This window comes from Parasteatoda tepidariorum, chromosome 5, assembly GCF_982258835.1.
Source record: "Parasteatoda tepidariorum strain Cologne lab strain chromosome 5, Ptep-v5.0, whole genome shotgun sequence".
NCBI classification, from domain to species: Eukaryota; Metazoa; Arthropoda; class Arachnida; order Araneae; family Theridiidae; genus Parasteatoda; species Parasteatoda tepidariorum.
The window spans coordinates 78,349,639-78,370,548 of NC_141759.1; the positions used below are offsets into that span (position 1 = coordinate 78,349,639).

A 20,910-nucleotide genomic window follows, 5' to 3' on the forward strand; every position below is an offset into this window, starting at 1 on the left:
AGAACTAGAACAATAAAAAAAAAATTGTTTATTTTTTTTCAAAGTAAATATTATTTTTTCTTAAGAGAAAAATGTTTAAGTTAAGAGATTTTTTTAATGTATTTAATATTTAAAAAAAACTGCATTTTGTACAGACTAATTAAAAAATAATGCTTTGTAAAAAGCCATCATCCTTTTATAATGTGATAGGTTTATTGGAAACTTTTCCAATATTCTATAATCAGCCTGACACTCTTTAGGCTCATTATAACGAGCCAATATACATCTAGGTTCATTAGAGAACATATAGTTTATTACTCAAATAACCTGATTTGTTTCAGACAGGGTAACAAGTTCAGAGTAGTGAAGGCTTCTTTTAAATTGTTTTATTGGTTTGATGCAATAAGCCTAAACAAATTCTGTCTGATTGAATGATTCTTATTCAATCAGACTCGGAAGATTTGGAATTAATAAGATACTATAATAAAAGCGAACTGATTTATTTTTAATGAAGTAAAAGCTGTTAAACAAGTTTTCACATTTTGAAGCGAAACTAACATTTTACTTATTATTATAAACGTTCTTATTTAATCGCTTTTGTTTCTGTCACGGTGGAATGTTGAAATCGAAATTTGGAAGACTTTCTTGTTAGCTAAAGCACTCAAATCTTAACTGAAACTCAGTGTCTGATGACTATGCAAATTTCAGTCGGGTGCTGGCCGTTGCATAGATAATTTAGACTTTTCTAGAATGCGGATATCTAAAGCTCTATGCAGGATGATTATGGAACTTTTAATTGTTTACTGACCAGTAAAAACGGAATTTGTCACCAAAAGGTATTTATCGTCAATTCAAATTTCGAACTTGGAAGATCATTTATAACAAGTCTGGAGCTCTGTACAAAATTGCAATGCTAGTTCCAATAGAATTCAAATCCTTAGAAGCAGTATATATATCGCCAATCTTTATCATTCATCGTAATTTCAAGCATTTTCCGACTAACTAGAGTGCTCATACTTTAACTGGATATCTTTGTCTGACACCAATACAAGTTACAATTGCTTCTTAAATTATTCACGCAAAAGTAAACTTTTTATTACCGATTTTATGAAAGCATGATTAGACTCTTTTTAGAAAGAAAAAAAAATCATTTTTTAAAAAAAAAGCAGTACATTTAGTGCCTTTTCAAGCATGAAATATTGTACACATCTAAACAATAAATATCTAGATAAAAATCTGGCAATTTCTAGGTCGATCGTTTTTGTTCCAACAGGCCTTCGAATCTTAGCTAGTTTGATCTTACCTCACTTTCCTCTATTTATTTATTTATTTTTATTTATTTCTTTTAATTTCTTTTATGAATATTTAGAAATGTTTCTTTCTATATTTTAACTGTATAATAAAACAGAAAACAAAGTTTCAGAGCTAAAATTTAATTTTAAAAGAAATTGAAAATTTTTTCATTGTTTACTTCCCCTTCTTTTTTCTGCTTTTAATATTGACCGACGACGAGTTCAGGGCCAACGCCTCACTCTCCTCACCCTTAGAAAAGAATATATAAGTGAGTATCACTATATAAGTAATAAGTAAGAATCACATATGTAAGTAAGTATATAAGTAATACAGTTTATAAGTTAGTATCACATTACATATTCTTTGCCCTTACGACAGCTCTGCTAGAATGCAAGAGATGATGCAATATAACAAACAAATTTTTCCCGTGTTGTTGCTAGGCCAAAGAATATATAATGTGAGTATCTATATTCTTTGGTTATATATTCTTTGTTTACATTTATATATTCTTTGGCTAGGCACCGGTGAAGGACTTAGCGACTTGAATCTTCCGAGTCGCAAAGTCCTCCATGTTCCCATAACAAATCAATTCCTCCTGGGGTACTGATCCAGGAGTTTCCTTGTCTTCTGGATTGGTTCAAAATTCAAGGTTACGGAGTTGAACATCAGTAGTCGTAAACCCAAAATTGGGTCGGCTGCTCAACTGCCGATATAAAATAAAATGCTAAATCGGGATAGCCTAGTTGGTATGGCACTGGGCCCATGTCCAAGAGGTCATGGGTTCGATCCCCACCGGCCGTTGACTCCCCGTATAGTAAATGATGACTGATGCAAGTTAAATCTTCCTAGTCTTCTGGATTGGTTCAAAATTACAAAGCTACAGAGTTGAACATTAGTAGTCGTAAACTCAAAATTGGATCAGCTGTTCAAAATTGGATAAAAAATATAACGTTTTCTTTTCATTTAACTTTAGCTTAATACATTTAATTTTAGTTGAAAACGAATTAAAACACCTCCGTAGGCATTCGATAATGCTAAAAAAAAATTTATAATAAATAACTGATATTTTACACAAATATAGCCAAATAAGGAATAATATTTAAAACACTGCAAACTTTAAGCTTTATTTACGTGTTGTGATATTTATTTTATTAAAGTTATTTAAAGCACACGACCTTTTAGTATTTATATATTTACAGAAAGCTCTTTAAATTAATGATTTGAATTTTGCCCTTTTAGCTTGCAAATGATGATGCTAACATGGCGAAACATGAATTGACTGGATGTTCTTTAAAACTAAAAGATGGAGTTCTACCCAGCAGATTCGACTGCCAACCAGACAGAAAACGAATGTATTCTTCCAAAGAAAGGAAATTGACTATAAAGAAGAAAAGTATAGAAACGTTTGACAGCTGTTTAAAGGACGATGTCGATGTAATATGAATGTTTCACTATTTAGTAGAGGTTTCAGTTTTCTGCTAGTTTGTTTTCAGTAACAGCAAAATGTGGTTTTATGTTTTGATTCTTAACATATAAATAACACTGATGAACAAATTTTTTGTTTCATCTATAAAAATGCTTGATCTTGCCAATTTCGGTTGTGGGAATTTCAAATCTGTAATTAGTTAGCTACAGACTCTTTTTAAAATGACATTTTTAGCCTATATTTATTCGAAATGTACAAGTTTAAAAACATTGCATATAAAAGGGATAATGTTGTGCCAAACTTCTAGGGGAGTTAGGACATATCAACAGTTTGCATAGGAGCCCATGCTCGAAAATGTCATCGTACGCGGTTAGGGGCGCTTTCCTATAATGACTTGTTTAGAGGTACATGAAGAAGCAGCTCATAGGGAAGCGCTCCTAGTGACGTATGACGATGTTTTCGGGCATGGGTTTCAATATAATTTTAATTTATTAAAGTTAGCTGGAATTAGTTAGTGGCATCAGCAATATTATTTGCATAAAGTTAGCTGGAACTTCCCTAGAAATTCGTTGCGACATTTATGCGACCCTGTGTTATGCATAATGTTTTGAAGCTTTTATATTTCGACTAATAGATCTGAATGGAATCTTACGAGATCTTTCGTACTATTTACCAATTATATTTAACTCAAAATAAATATTTAATTTAGAGAAATAAATATTGGACGTGGGAAGGTACGTATATTTAAAGCGAATAATTTCATTTTTCGTAAAAAAAAAAACTGTTTTAATTTTATAAACTACGACAATTGCGAAGTAATCCTCGAGGTTGGTGAGCAGGAGCGAACAGGGGGCTTAGCCCACAGTAAAAACGTATTAAACATGTGGCGTCAGCAATATTATTTGCATAAAAAATCGCGTTATTCTTATTTTTCTCTCTGTATATTTCTTTTAATTCTATAATTTTTTTTAATTCAAAGTAAAGTATAAGTAGAAATGATAAGTAAGATTTGAAGAATATAATATCGTTCACTACTGCACAAGACATTACTCGTAACAAATTGCTCTCGAAATACAATTTTTTTTTCTTCATATTTTTTTGTTGTTTTATTTCAATATTTTTTTAACAAACTCAGAAGAAAAATTCTGTTTTATAGCATTTGATGGCTTTAAAAACTTATGTGAAACAAAGATCAAAAGAATCATGTTTCTATTTATAATTATATTCTATTCATAATTATATTCCATTTATAATTGTTAATTTGATCACGTCCGGGTCACCAATGTCGGGATTTAATTTCATAGGCCATATCAACCTTCATCTATCAAAAGGTGCCTCAAGATAGAATCGAGTTAACATGGCTTATATACTAGTGATTTGGTATTTAATATTTGTAGTGGTAGTTGCGCCACATTTCTATTATCATAAATGCCATTACTGACAGAGTCAAACAGTCAAATTTAAAATTGTAACCGGGACGAAGTTTTAATTAATAATCTGGATATTTTTGATAAAAAGATTCGTTATGTTATTATAAATGGTATCTGCAGAGGAAAATGAAGATAATTAGATGGGGAAATTAGAATTTCTTCTAGACAGGCAAGTGAAAACGGTTAAGGCACCAATTAAAATAAGTTCATTTAAAAATATAGCGTAATAAGGTAATATCATAGAATTATGTTATAATAAAGAAACAACTCTTTTTAGTTTTAAACTCTTAATTTCGAAAAGAATCAGAATCAAAAACGTTATAATATCAGAGTAAATCAAGAAAAATAAATATTACAGGTAAATAAATACCTTTAAATTTGTGATACAACAATATCAAAACGAAAAGTTAAGGGAATTTATGTGGGGAAACTGGATCTTATCATGTGACTTTCAAGTCAATAAAATCATTAAATTTTTATGTATAGTTAGATTTACATTAGATTTTTATGTATAGTTAGATTTTTACGTATATCACCATCATTAGATTTTTATGTATAGTTAGATATACAATCTGCTGCATAGCCGTAAATTGGAAGCACATTTTGTACAGTAAAAACGAAAAAAGTTTTACCCTCTTAAATTTCGTTAGCTATTTTGCAGAACAGTTTATTGAATATAATTTTTTTTAAAGTTTTTTCCCCTCTTAAAATAGAAAATAAAGAAATAGAATCTGTTGAAAAATGTAACAAACACCTGTAAAAACAAGAAAATTTAAATAAAAATAATAAGCAAAAAAGTCTATAGTTTGTAAAAAGTCGCCAATTTGGCGAATTTTTTTTTCATCTTGTGGTGGTACGTGGTAAAATCACGTGATACGCAGAAAGAATTTTTAAAAAATTATTCTAAATGTGCTAAAAAAGTAATAAATAAGTGAGAAAAATAATAAATCTTAATGTCACCTTATCAGTGTTAATTATATTATTTCAATTATATTGTATTTAAAATAAACATCGCAAAAAAGCTCGAATGTTATTGAAAAGTACTGAAGCTGTTTCAAATATAATATGAATTAATTCTACTTGAAACATATTTTTAGTATTATAACAAGGTATACCAGTCACGAAAATTTTCGTGACCTTTATTCCAAAATCGATGATTTCACAGGATTTTTGAGTAGAAAAATTTTGAAGATGCAATTTTTCCAAGGTATTTGCTATTAAGGAATGACAATTAATTTTTAAGAAGAAATGGTAGTTAGCGAATCCACTAAGACAGAATATTTTTCGAGGCGGTAAACATTCTGTATAATTAATATTTTTCTTAGAATTATTATCAACGATTTTTTTCGACCACTCGTTTAAACACTTATTTTACTATTATTTACTTATTTTACACTGATATTTATAAAATTCAATTGTTACTAACATTGAAAGAATTAAAAAAACAAATTTTTTTTAAAAATTATTTGTGAAAGACATTTGGTGATACGCGAAATTGCGTACAGTATATGTAGAAGTTTTGAACCACTATTATGAGCAGGAAAAAAATTATCAAATATTCCAAATATTAGTATATTTTCATGAGTACAAACAATTTCTTAAATATTGAAAATATTTTAATCACAAACTTTTATTTATAATACACTCACCTTTTTTCAAGATAAATAACATTTTATTATTTGCTAAAAATTGTTATTTTGCGTGTTGGTTGTATTCTGGCTTTACAAAACAGGATTACACACTTCTCAGTAGTAAGCATATAGTTTTACTTGTTTTTGAAGTTTTTACTTTTTGATTTTGTAATAGGGCATTATCTTTTCATTTTAAATAATATTATTTAAACATTTAAGAATAAAAATTATTTGAAGAATCGATAAATTTTTATTAAATTTTTTTTTTTTTTTTTTAAATGCATTTCTTGAAATAATTTTTATAATTTTCCCCGTATTAATGACAAATGTATTATTTATATAATAGAGAAAAACCGAACTTCTTTTTCATGTTTATGTAATTATAAAATTAAAAGTCGAACGCGTCTGCTATATGCTTAAATATGCAAAATGCTGATCGTAACTTATTAGATTAATATTTATTATTTTTAAAACTATACAGTCTATTACGTTCATAATTTATTTATTTATCTGTTTTCGAAATTCCACCGAATATAAAATCATTTTATCATTAGTACTTAAAAGGAAATTAATTAATTTTGTTTTACGCTACTAGGATTGCGTAAATCCTTTTCCAGTAATTAAAAAAACTATTCTCAAATTAAAATAAAATTGTCTGGGAGCCCTTTAAATTCTACAACTTCCGTGTTTAGAATAAGCAAACGATTTAGGCAGGTTCAGAAAGAAATTGTAAGCAAACGATAATTTAGATAGAGTGTAAGCAAACGATAATTTTAGGGTAAGCAAACGATTTTCAGATAGATTTGAAAAATTAGAATCGTTTTTAAAAGTTGTGCAATTTTTTTCTCTCCATTTTCTTTTATCATGAGTATATTCCTTTTTTTTTTTTTTCTTTTGTTCTAAAAAATATGTACTAAATGATTTTCCTATAGTTTAAGTGATTGAACAGTTTAACACCATACAATTACAGTCCCAGTAAGATTGATTATGATTTATTATATATTATTAAGATTTATGTAAAATTCCCTTTTTATTAATTTTTGTGTGAGATCGTAAATTTTTAATATGGCTCATTATTAAATTTTTATTATAAAAGTTTTTTTTGTGTTATATTTATTTTAAAACTACTTTAGTATATTATGTTAATAAAAATTAATAACATTCAATGAAATGAATTTCACTATTCATTCATGGTGATTTTGTGCCAAATATGGTGCGCCAGGTGATTGCCAATAAAGAGCTTTCTAGGTTTATTATGATTTAGAATCATTCCGTGGATGCGAACGCTGAGAGTAACCCGTCGCCAGTTTTCCTCTCGAGGTTCGTTTAGCGCTAGAAACGGCGATTTATGCGGAAAGTTACCTAAATTCTTGCACGATAATGATAAACCGTTCTTTCTAGCAAACCTCACCGCGGCTTAAGAAATATGTACTTCTGTTGAATTGCAACCCTGCTTTCTCTCCGATCGTTGCTATAACAACCAGTGTTTCTTCCGTTTGGAAACTGGATTCTTATTTGAAGCGCTTCTTTTTCGCTTGCTTTTAGCGGACTGATTATTTTACATAGATTTTAATTTTTACAGTTTCGCTTCGTTTTTAATCAATAATGGGATACATTCTTTATAAAACACCTTTGCATGATGCAGTCTGTATTTTAATGGAAACTCCATTTAAGGATTGGAGTGAAAAAGATCAGATAGATTTGATCAGTTATGGTAGACCTAAACCTCAGATAGCCATTAATAAGAAAAGAAGCAAAGAAGAAAAACCAAGCGGGCGTTTTTATATATTTAAAATTCAGTGGTATGAGCGATACAAGTGGTTGTGTGGTAGTGTTTATTTGCAAACTTTAAACTGTTGGCCTTGTCTTTTGTTTGGCTCGGAATCGGAACAATGGATATGCGAAAAATTCGAAAGGGAAGAAGATATTGCGTACATGGAAAGACATGAGAAAAATTTTGTGCATTGTCGTAATGTCACGGCTCTTTCGGATTTTGAATCGTGCTATAGGAAATCGAAACATCCATCGGAGTTAAACGACAATAGACTCCTAACTAGACATCTTAGCAACAACGAAACTATTCGATCCAATCGCCAATGTGTGACTTTTGCCGTAGACGCCATTTTGGCTATGATAAAGAAGCAGTTCCCGTTTTCGGAAGTCGATTCTGATCAAAATGCATCGCATGCGGAATTCACGGCGATAATTTTAAATAGTACCAAAGACGAAGAGTTGAAATGCTACTTCAGGAAAATGCGAGGCATTCCAAATCCGCTATTGTCTTTCCCAATGCAAGTTGGCATCGTTGAAAGCATATCGGAATGCGTGGAAGATTATATTCTTACCATTGTAAAAGCAGCTAAGTTCTTCAGCATTCGAATCGATGATGGCCTTAACGATTTCAACGAATGCTCGATTTTTCTGCGATGCATTAATTCGAATCATCTGATGAAAGAATATTTCTTGGGCTATTACAGTCTCGGTTCTGATAAAACATCACTTTCGCTATTTAGGATTATAGATACAGTTCTGGAAAAGTACCAGTACAAAACCAAACTAGTTGGAATTTGTTTTGATATTACTTGTGTGAAGTTCAATTATTTGAAAGATCTTCGCGTGGGACTCAAATTCATGGCTCAGCAAGCTATCCATGTGAATATGTTCGGGCACAGCATCGACTATATGTTAGAACGTTGTTTATGCAGCATTCCAACCTGTCGAATATTTTTTTCTCACATCGCTTCTTTGCTAAGTCTCGTAAACAGCTTGAACAAAAGGGGACTCTTTGGCGATGTTCACGTTTGGCGAGATGTGTGCATGTATGAAGGTATTTGCTCCTCAAAGGTGAAGCTTTTGACCGCTATGATAGAAAAGGAAAATTGGTCTCAGCTGAAGAAAGTCTTGGAAGACGTACAGCAAGATGATAGCACTACCAACGAGACACTTTGCGTGGCTTCGAATATGCTGGATAAGTTGAGAGATTTTGAGTTCATATTTCTGTGCGTTATTTTCAACCACATCTTCGAAATAACTGACATTCTTTATAAGTTCTTGCTCATCAACGTCATGGATGCTAAAGTATCCCACGAGAAGGTTAAAGAGACGTGCGTCACCCTGTACAAGCAGCGAAACGAATCATTCTTCAACTATTTACACAGCACTTCGTCACGCATTCTGACACAGATCTCGTCGTCTGAATCCAACATCAACCGGGGCCTTCGCAAAAACTTCAAACCTCTTTACTACGAGATTCTGGACAACACCATCATGGAATTACACACTCGCTTTGAGAACATCGAACAGTACGAGTTCCTGTCCTTAGGAAATTCTACCAATTTCGAACAGTTATCAGTTCCTAAGGCCAATGTCAAAAGTCTTGGTAGCGCTGGAGATAACTTACTCAGCCACTTTCCAACCTTATTCCCCAGCAAGGCTCAACTATTTGCTCAATGGTGGAGTATCATTGTGAACAAACGGTACTGGAAGATGCCGCTTTGGAGAATCGTCCAGTACATGGAAAAGGACACTGCGAATTTCGGCGAAGTGTACAAACTGTTCTGTCTTATTCTCCTGTTAACGACGCATCCGAACAGGGAATCGCCCATGCCGTGCCTGCACAAAATCAAAGGTTATTTGGATGGAAGCGTTGCTGTTGAGATGAAACCAGCGATGGCTAAGATTCTGTTGAATCAGGAGATTCTCACCGTTTTGAATTGTTGGTATTCTTTTAAAGATGATGTCATGAACAAGCTTTCTGTGAAGTGTGATACTTTAAAGCTGTCTCACATGGTCAAGGTAAATGCTTTTATTTTTAAATCTTATTAATTGATATTTAATTGATTTTTACTCAATGTGAGTCTGACCCATAAATGGCTGTTAAAGCTGTTGTAATCAGTGACTGCGGAAGTATCTCAAGAATTGGGGGGGGGGGTATGTTTGTGAGCGAATATATATATTATTTAGCGCTTATTGTTTTCCTTAATTTCCTTCGTTTTTTTTGTTGTCCTTTTTGTATTTATATATATATATTTCTCATTTTACGTTATTTAGTTTTATTCTGTTTCACTTTTTTTAAAAAATATATCCTTATTATTTTGTGACATATGAAACCAAGAATTTTCTCATCCAGCAGGAACAGGGGGCGTTAGAATGATTAGGGAATTATTTGGTAGCAGTTTTCATTAAGGAAATGTTAAAGTTCATTTGAACTAGATACTCATCTAAACTAGAAAATTCAGACAAAAAAAGTTTTTTTTTAAATTTTTTAATTGTAAATTAAATTACACGAATATTGAGTGAAAAATTTTAATTTTAAAAAGGGCTATGTCCTTTTTCATTTATAGAAAAAATGAGGGGTTAAAGCCTCTTCTGACCCCCTGGTTCTGTGGTCCTTGGTTTTAATAATAAAACGTAATTGGGAACTTTTTGGATAACACATAGTTAGAAATATGCAGCTTAGAAGAAAGTTAATTTTTAAAAGTGATAAAATATTTTTTTTTTAAATTAATTAAACTTAATTAATTTGTAAATTTTTTTTACATGGTTTAGGGTGCTTTTATTATGTATTTCCTCATATTTTGGTTGTAAAACAAAATCTACTGAACTCAAATAATAAGATATTTTATACGTCATAAAACCGTCTAATTGTTTACTTGAATCGAATTTTTTAACTTTCTTATAATTTTTCATTGTATTTAAAAACTCCGACCAACGAAGGTAAGTCTAATTATATTTGTACCTAGGCTTTGCAAGGGCATACAAAAAAAAAATTAAATAAATGAATAAATAAATAAAAAAAAAAAAAAAAATGCATTTTTGAAGGTAATAAAGTTGCACCAATTGTTAAATGAATAACATTTCATTTATTAACAGCCTTTATTTATTAACTGCTTGTATACAGACTTTTTATAAGCTCTTATTGGTATGTAATTTTAGTATCCTTGAAAAAATGAATATCAATAAAATAAATAAGCAAAAATGCACAATAGAGGTCGTAAATAAGTATTTGAGTAAAAAAAAAAGCATTATTGATATTCAACGAATCACTACGGAGTGAGGTGGGGCAACAAAACCTATTTGTTAACCGAAAAAATCAGTGAAATTAAATTGCAATTATTAGAGACTATCCCAATTTTTATCAGGCTCTCCAACTGGTTATGGAAACTTTTCATCGCACTTTCCTCACTGGTGATTTGATACCTTTCGGTATTACTTTTCTTTTATGTTCGTAATAGGTTTTAATTAGTGATTACTTTTTGACAAGAATGGTAAAAATATATGTGTAGAAAAAGAAAAAAAAAAGGGGGGGGGTAAACATTCTGCCTATTGCTATCATTTTTTCAATTTTTTAAAATTTTTATTATTATTATTGTCTAATATCTGAAAGCTTAGTATTGCAATTTCAGTTATTGAAATTGCAGAAAGGTAAAAATATATGTGTAAAAGAAAGAAAAAAAAAGGGGGGGAAGTAAACATCCTGCCTATTGCTATCATTTTTTCAATTTTTTAAAATTTTTATTATTATTATTGTCTAATATCTGAAAGTTTAGTATTGCAATTTCAGTTAATGAAATTGCAGAAAGGTAAAAATATATGTGTAGAAGAAAGAAAAAAAAAAAAGGGGGGGGGGAAGTAAACATCCTGCCTATTGCTATCATTTTTTCAATTTTTTAAAATTTTTATTATTATATTGTCTAATATCTGAAAGTTTAGTATTGCAATTTCAGTTATTGAAATTGCAGAAAGGTAAAAATATATGTGTAGAAGAAAAAGAAAAAAAAGGGGGGGAAGTAAACATCCTGCCTATTGCTATCATTTTTTCAATTTTTTAAAATTTTTATTATTATATTGTCTAATATCTGAAAGTTTAGTATTGCAATTTCAGTTATTGAAATTGCAGAAAGGTAAAAATATATGTGTAGAAGAAAGAAAAAAAAAAGGGGGGGGGGGGAGGAGTAAACATCCTGCCTATTGCTATCATTTTTTAAATTTTTTTTACTTTTATTATTATTATTATCTAATATCTGAAAGTTTAGTATTGCAGTTTCAGTTATAGAAACAACGTTTATTACTTGAATAACATTTAATGAACGTTGCGAACGCCTTTATTTAATTAAAAAATAATAGCAAGTAAAATTTGAAACTGTTTTATATGATAAAGATTTTGTTTCAATTTATATCTGTATGCTATTTGAAGCAGTTTGATTTAAAACAAAAGAGAGAGAGAGAAATTTAATCTACCGTTTGGGACGTTGGAGAAAAGTTTTGAGCAAAATTAGGTAATTTTGCTACTGACCAATGGCCTGTTGTATCATTTTTAACTGTGACCACTTTTTAAAACATGTAGTCACTTTTTCAAAAATTGAACATTTTAAGCTATAAAAAAAAATACTGTTGATATTAATAATGTAAAGCTTTCTATCTTCTCATTTTTTTCTTCTATTTTTATTATGTATAAAAATGGTTAAACATTACGAGAGGTTCATTCTCATGTGAAGAAAAATTTTAAGAAACAAGCTTGAATTTAAGAAATTTTCAGAATATTTTTAAACATTCATAATTATTCAATATTTAATATAATAATAATAATAAAATGTCCATGAGGTGCATTTTCGGTAACATAAGTGGCGATGAGAAGGCTACAGACAGACAGTTTTTAATCGCCATTTATTATATTTAGTCGTCCTATAGCCAGAGACCATTAATTTTGTCTTATAGAGAAAGACTTTTTTTTTTTTTTAAATAAAATTTTAGAAATTTTGAAAAGTCTGTTATTATTATGAGTCTATTATAAAGTGTCTTATTATTATCATGAAAAATTTTCTGGAAACACAGTATTTTTAAACACCTTACATTCATTATTTCTTTCATATGCAGAAATAGTGACATGCATGCATGCTTGTTATAAATAAAAAAATATATACATTTTTTTAAAATTGTCTTTTTATAAATATACATCCATTTTTACTTGCTAATAAGCATGAAATGTTTTCATTCCTGTTCTGAATAAATCGTACAACCTTCACTAAAAACTATTACGAAATTTTAAATTCGCAGAAATACAGCGCAGGTGCTAGCTCGTTGAAAATCTCGAGTTTCGCCAAATAGTCTTTAATTCTCGCCATTCATCGTACAGACAAGGAACTGCAGGGAGTTATCGAAGAAAAATATTTTTGAAAACCATCTGTTTAGAAGAGTCCAAAATTATATTCCGGGGGGATACTGTATTTCATTAAGAATGAAGGTTCTTTCTTCCCCCTTCCCTCTCCTCTCTGCTTCTGATTAGGGTTAAAAGAATGATTGATTGTATGAATAAGTGTTTAGAATGATGAATTGTTGTTAACGGAAGAAAATAAAACCTTCAAATTTATTTGAGTGCATTTATATCTCAAATTTTTTAGAAGTTAAGATTTTAAGTTAAAAGAAAGTTTGATGTTTCAGTTTTCTCTTGACGAAATGTTTCTTTCTATTCGAATTATTCATTGATGTCCTACTCTGATTAATGAGAAGTGTGCTAGGCCCCTCAGTTTAAAAGAAGAAAAAAGTTTTCAATTTTTCAAAAATTATTTAGTCAAATACTTAAAATTTTGTATACAAAAATAATATTCAAATGAATATTATGACAGTTATTTAAATTCTAACCTATCACATGTTTATTGCATGTAATGTCTTTAAACTTCTGATTGATTGAATTATAACTATCTTTGCACCATCGATTGCTAAATAAATTATCAGCAAGTTGTCTTTCGATTCATAAGTTCCAAATCCAAATTCTAGCAAATGAAAATTTAATTAAACATGTGCAAATTTATAAAACTTATAATTTGTAGTAGTTTCCTAGTTCATGAATATTCACTGATAAAGTTTATTTATGCACTTGTTTTAACATGTTTAGAAATTTTGCGTATGAGCTATAAATTAACTCATACGCTCATTCTATTTTAGAATAGATATAAATTTACTACTTAATAACACTAATTATTCTCTCTAAGAGTAGACATAAATTATCTCATGCAGCTCTTTTCTTACAATCGTTTTGCTCCAAATTCATATTTTGCACAAGCATATTTTTTAAAATTTATTTCTTTTACCTGTGAAATTTAAAAAAAAATTTAACTTAGGAAATTCGTAATTGTAGTAGAACTACCCCACTTCACTGCTCTTCCTTAAATTCAAGTAAAACTTTCAATATGAACAATAAATACATTGTATTATTTTGCTGAAAAGAATTTTCTTTCAAAATATTTGAATAATTGTTAAATCTTTTTTAAAATCGCCAACTTGGCGAGATTTTTCCACGCAGAGGAAAATCAATGAAAAAATTCTCCCTTTTTGCGTAGTTTTATCAGCCTAAACAATGCTAGAGGGAAGAGTAACTTTTCAAATATTAATAACTTAATTCATAAGCGCATTTCATTTTTACAGAAGTCTTAATATCGACATTTTGCTTTTTCGCACTAAGGATAGAGGGCGTTTTAAGATGAGGAAAATCTAGCCTAACGTCCATGAACTCACAATAGTTTTTTTTTTTTTTTTTTTAATTTTTTTTAATAACAATCAATTTACTAAAACGTGTTATTTTTTTTATGAGAACAGAACCTTCCAAGAATAATTATTAGCGTTTAAAATTTCACTTTTAGGCTGCAGGGTTTCAAAATTTTATACTGCCTTTTGTACTTTCAAAATAAAACTGATTTTTGTCATTTTTAAAGTAGTGTCAGAAATTATGATTTTGATTTATAATTAAGGCTTAATATTGAAATTCTAAACTGCTTTTTCAAATTTGCTCATAATTTAATAAAATTTAGAAATTAGCAATACAATGAAGGGAACTGAAATTATTAGCTCATCGCTCTGTTGGATGACTAATATGCTAGTGTAAAATGACTGTGTTTCCACCTATAATCAAGCAGATTTTGATGCTTTCATCCCACTTTCATCAGTAGTGATTTGTAGTTTTTTCTTAGTTTTTACTTAAATTTTACTTAAATATTAAGATCCCTTATTTAAATTTTAAGATCCGTAATGTATTTATTTTTTTAACTTGATTTTTGACATGGATTCTAAAACTATACATTAAGGGTTGAAATTGTTTTATAGTATTCTCGACTGCCTTATGTTAACCTTGAGTTTATTTAATAAATGGCTACTTTTTTGAACTTAATTCTCTTTAGATGATGGCTTATTCTAAAACTTCAATTATTTTGAAGAAGTTGGTATTATTGTAGAAGTTGGCTATATTTATTTATGCGTGTGCTTTAAAAAATGTGTTATTTTAATTATTATTGCTGATATTAACGAGTAGAACATAAATAATACTTCAAGTTTATAAAACTAGAGTTGGATATTCCCGCTTATATTGCAAAATTATTAGCTATATTGCAAAATAAAATAATTTATCTAGATAAAATAATAATCTATATTAATTATTTTAAAACGTGTTTCTAAAAAATAATTATTTAAAATCCACGGTAATTTAATGTAATTTTTTTTTATGTATTCAAAGGCAAAATTAATAGTTAAATGGCACTGATTCGCTTAAGAGAAACGTAAAAATTTGCCATATTATTATTGACATCAATGGTACTTAATTAATTTAGGCAATTTTATGCATATTGAAATAAAAGAAATAAACTATTTACTTGATAGCAGAAGTAAAGATATTAATTCGTCTTAGTCTAGAAGAACCATAAGATATCGTCATAATGTTATTGACGACACGACTATGATGCTTAATCAATGTTGGCAATATGTATTAATTAAAATTTAAAAAAAAAAAAAACTATGTTGAAACTTAATGGAGAAAAGATATTTATTCGTTTTGGAGGACCGGAAAAATATGCCATATTATTATTGATACTAGTGCTTATTTAATATTGATAACATGTATTAATGGAAATAAAATGAAATAAGCTACGTGCTAAATAGCAAAAATAATGGAGTAAAGACTATTGGGAAATTCGTTTAGTGACGGTAATATGTTCTACTGGTATTATGGTAATTTTGGATTCTGTTTTGATAAGAATACTACAATAGATTTTCCGTAGTTGCAGAAAATATTTTTTTCCAGTGGTAACAAAGATAGTGATTAATATTTTAAGTGAATTAGAATTAAGAGAACTTTTTTACACCACTACTTACAAGTAAGTATTTTAACTGTAAATAAAAGGTCCGATATAGAAATAGTCATGCTCCAAAGTCTTTATCAACTTCTAATAGGAATTTTATTATTATTATTTTTAAAAAAAAATTATCTCTAGCTAGCTGCCACTGACAAATCTATTTCGCACGAAACTCAAATGTTGAAGTGTTACGTTATAAGTACTAAATATACTTACAGAGGTATAAAATATTGTATTGATATATCTGGTGATTATAAAAACTGCCCTAATACTAAGCATTGCCCCAATACCGATACTTTGGAAATAAGTGTTTTACGGGCCCTCAAAAGGGATACAAAATTTACTTGATAGTGGAAAATTTTGATTAGGCCGCGAGCAATAGCATCATGCCAAATGATGCTAAATACATTTTATCTTTACGGAATGAACAAAAAAAAAAAAAAAAAAAACGAGTTTTGCTTACTTTAATAACGTAATGCCACCGAAAAGAGTTAAAAATTAAATTAAATAAGAAAAAATGAAATTATTTTAACTACATTAATTGAAGAATTTAGTGCAAGAAGTAAGTCGCATTTTCAGAACGAGGAAAGAAATTTTATCCGAATTATTTTATTGCCAATTTTTTAGAAGGTGGGTAAAGCTCCTTCAGAATATCTTTACATTTTCATTTTAAGCAGACAAGTTTGCACTTTTTTCTCTTACATCATAATGTTATTCTCTTTTTCAAGTCATGTGATGTGTAATTTTCAGACGTTTCCTTTGTTCGAATTCGACGGCGCAAGCAGGCGTAAGACCGGATGAAGATGTTATTACAATCTCAAAATATTTCTTAAAATGAATGGTATTTCGGTTTTTAAAAGACATTTTACTGATAAGTTAAGATTCATTTTATGAATAAAGATTATATTTTTAACAATTTAAAGAAGATTATACACGAATAAAGATTATATTTTTAACAATTTGAAGAGGATTGTACACGAATAAAGATTATATTTTTAACAATTTAAAGAGGATTATACACGAATAAAGATTATATTTTTAACAATTTGAAGAGGATTATACACTAGAGGTTACTTTAATTATGTGAGAGAGATCATTAAAAAGTTCTCGTCTATTAGGAAGAGCTAATCTACAAATAAAATATAATTCTTACTACGTTCCGTTTTTAGATCCCTTAATTCTATTTAGCTATTGTTTTAGATATGACATATCTGTCTTGTTTTCCAGGGCTTACCCAAGGATTCTAAATCTAGTGATTCTCCAGATTCACCGACTCATATTTTACCAACAATAAACCAGAACTTATTGGCAATATCCCAGGAACCCAGAATGATTGTAGTTGATCCAGAATCCGACATGGTAGTTGAAATAGACCCCAGAGCCTTTGTCGTTCCAGACATGCCAAAAACAACACTCTCCGAACCTGGTCCATCTACTCGCGTTGAACCAGACTCTTCTATGGCTGAGGACATACCTCTAGCCATGACCTGCGAACAGTTTCCTGTCATTGAATCAGTTTCACAAAGTGTGGATATCAAAATCAAGCAGGAGCCTGATGACCCGTCAGATATTCTTTCAGCCAATGTTGAGAGAGAATTAGGTAAATTTTCTCAAGGGCCACCCACAATTAGCAGTGAAGATTCATTGTTTCAGCCACCAGTACTGATTAAAGAGGAAATAGTGTCCGAAGATGAACAGTGATTGTTTTTATGTGAACTTACTGCCATTGTAAATTTGCCATGAACTTTTATTCATTTATTAAAATTACACTAATTTAAAATACAAGTTTGCAGGTAGGATACTCAAAAAATTTTATCCATTGAAAAAATTTTTCTCAAATTTACTACCATTGTTAATTTGTCATTAACCTTCGATTATTCATTTACTAAAGTTTCACTGATTCAAAATGCAAGGTTGCAGATGTGATACGCAAAAAGTTTTTATTCTGGAAAACACTTTCTTCAAATTTACTACCATTGTAAATTTGTCATAATCTTTTGATTATTCATTAACTAAGGTTTCACTGATTCAGAATGCAAGGTTGCAGATGGGATGCGCAAAATGTTTTATACACTGAAAAATTTTCCTCAAATTTACCAATGCAAATTTGTCATTAACCTTTGATTATTCATTTACTAAAGTTTCACTGATTCAAAATGCAAGGTTGCAGATGTGATACGCAAAAATTTTTTATTCTGGAAAACACTTTCTTCAAATTTACTACCATTGTAAATTTGTCACAATCTTTTGATTATTCATTAACTAAGGTTTCACTGATTCAGAATGCAAGGTTGCAGATGGGATGCGCAAAATGTTTTATACACTGAAAAATTTTCCTCAAATTTACCAATGCAAATTTGTCATTAACCTTTGATTATTCATTTACTAAAGTTTCACTGATTCAAAATGCAAGGTTGCAGATGTGATACGCAAAAAGTTTTTATTCTGGAAAACACTTTCTTCAAATTTACTACCATTGTAAATTTGTCATAATCTTTTGATTATTCATTCACTAAGGTTTCACTGATTCAGAATGCAAGGTTGCAGATGGGATGCGCAAAATGTTTTATACACTGAAAAATTTTCCTCAAATTTACCAATGCAAATTTGTCATTAACCTTTGATTATTCATTTACTAAAGTTTCACTGATTCAAAATGCAAGGTTGCAGATGTGATACGCAAAAATTTTTTATTCTGGAAAACACTTTCCTCAAATTTACTACCATTGTAAATTTGTCATAAACTTTTAATTATTTGCTAACTAAAATTGTCCAATGTACTAGGTTATTGGCAGATAGGGTTTGCAAAAATTTTTATTCAATGAAAATTTTTCTTTGAATTTACTGCCATTGTAAATTTGTTTTAAACTTTTAATAATTCATTTATCAAAGTTGCCTCGATTCATAATGCAAGTTTGCAGGTGGGATACGCAAAAAGTTATATGCAGTGTAAAACTTACCTTAAAATTACTTCCTTTTTAAATTTGTTATGACCTTTTAGTTATTTATTTACTTGTTAGCAGATGGAGCACGAAAAAAAGTTTGTAAGTTAGTGCTGTGTAAATCAGTAAAACTTACTGATGTTATACTTACGAAAATAAACTTTTTTTTCCCTCTTTTAACTATAGGAAATTTTTTATCGGGGGGGGGGGATGCCTTTACGCTTAAATCCATTCTATTCTGTTTTGTTCTATTCTTGATTTTAAGTACACTTTTATTTATTGTAAGAATAACCATGGCTTCTACAATTTAGTTTGAAAACTGTTAATAATTTGAAAACAGTTATAAATTTTACAATATAGTATCTTAAATGCAAAACCTGGTTAGTTTTATGTTTTCAGTTAAACACTGTCTTTTAAACATGCAAAATTGAACTGTTTTCCTTAATCAATAAACCATGTAAGTTTAAGTTAAAAGGCTTTGTTGATATTTTATCTATAAAAGTTTTTATCTGATAACAAGTTTGAATTTTAACATAATAACAAGTTTCCTGATAAGTTTTGTGTGTATAAACTAATCAGCCTTTCCTTTTCTGTGAATCTTTCAAGTCAGAAAAAAAATCTCAATTTGACCCGCAACACTAAACTTGTACTTTAAAAAAAAAATGGAAATAAAATATTTTCTATATATTATTGCTTAATTAATTGATTATGTACAGAAAAATGAAATTTTTAGCTGGTTTCCTGTTGGAATTCAACTGAGAAAATTGTATTGCTAAAATTTCAATGTAATTAAATTTTTCGTCTTTGAGAAAATTGTATGTTTATAAATCAAAAAGTTATGATCGTAAGTTCTCCTAACTTCAAGATCTAATGCAACGTTTAATGAAGTGTTATTTATATAAAAATTAAAATACACATTCTAATTACTAGTGATCTGAGAGCTTAAATAAAGTGATTGTTCTATAAAAGTGGTTATTTCCAAAACTTTTAGTGTATATTTTGATGTAGTTTTAATAAATCTCATATTCAATCTTTATATATTTGATTGGTCTATTATTTACTAAAATACACTAAAACACGTGATTCCATAATTAATATTCTCCAAAAGAAATGTAGCTTCTAATATATTTTATTTTATAAAAGTCGACCATTTTTAGGTTTGCGACTACTAATGTTCAACTCCGTAGCCTTGTAATTTTGAACCCAATCCAGAAGACAAGGGAACTCCTAGATCAAGTATTGGGAGAAATCTGTCTTCATGGAGGACTTTTTTATGGAACTTATCCGCATTTGTGTTATATGGAGAGGAAAAATCATGAAAACCTCCCACGGTTAGCCCTACTGCATGGGACTCTAACCCATAATCTGGCTACCGCTGAGGATATTTTACGTCTGCACTGTAGTCGGTGCTAGCCGGTTGCGGAATTCGTGTCGACCAGCCTTCGCTGGGAACTCCTAAATCAAGTCTCGGGTGAAATATTCCTTGTGGTGGACGTTTCGATGGAACCAAACTACATTTGCGTTACATGGAGAGGAAAACCACAACCTCCAACGGTTAGCCTATCGGCAAGGGGTCTCTAACCAATGATCCGGCTACCACTGAGGATATTTTACGTCAACACTGTGTTCGGTGCGAACCAGGTGTGAAATTCGTGTCGACCAGCCATGGCTGGGATTCGAACCTGTTAGACCGCATTGGAAGGCGAGCGCTCTATACCCTAAGCCAGTGTTTCCCAAACTTATGAGTTTTGTTTACCCTTTCTAAATTTTTCATAACGCTGTGTATCACTAATAAAAAAATAAATGAATTTTTTACTCTAAAAGAATTGCACGAAAGTTAAAAATCACAACTGGCTGTTAACACCACTAATTATTAACTGTTAACTATGCAAAAAATAGTCAATAGAAAAATACGTAATCGTAAATTGTCATGGCTAGCTTTGTTTTTAAATAAAATTTTTTGAAATTTTCGTTTGTTGCAAGATATTTCGCCTAAGAACGCGTACCCCCGCTAAACTGTTCCATTACCCCTGGGGGTACGCGTGTCAAACTTTGGGAAACACTGACCTAGGCCATGGTGGCTCAAGC

General features: G+C 29.8%; 1 protein-coding gene across 1 annotated transcript; it reads left to right on the plus strand.

The window, feature by feature from the left end:
• The first annotated feature begins 7,013 nt into the window (after window positions 1-7,013).
• Window positions 7,014-19,858, plus strand: LOC107450638 (uncharacterized). Its single transcript, XM_016066478.5, has 2 exons — window positions 7,014-9,554; window positions 17,108-19,858. The coding sequence occupies exons 1-2, from the start codon at window positions 7,365-7,367 to the stop codon at window positions 17,579-17,581; spliced, it is 2,664 nt and encodes an 887-aa protein (XP_015921964.3). The 5' UTR covers window positions 7,014-7,364; the 3' UTR covers window positions 17,582-19,858.
• Window positions 19,859-20,910: the final 1,052 nt, after the last annotated feature.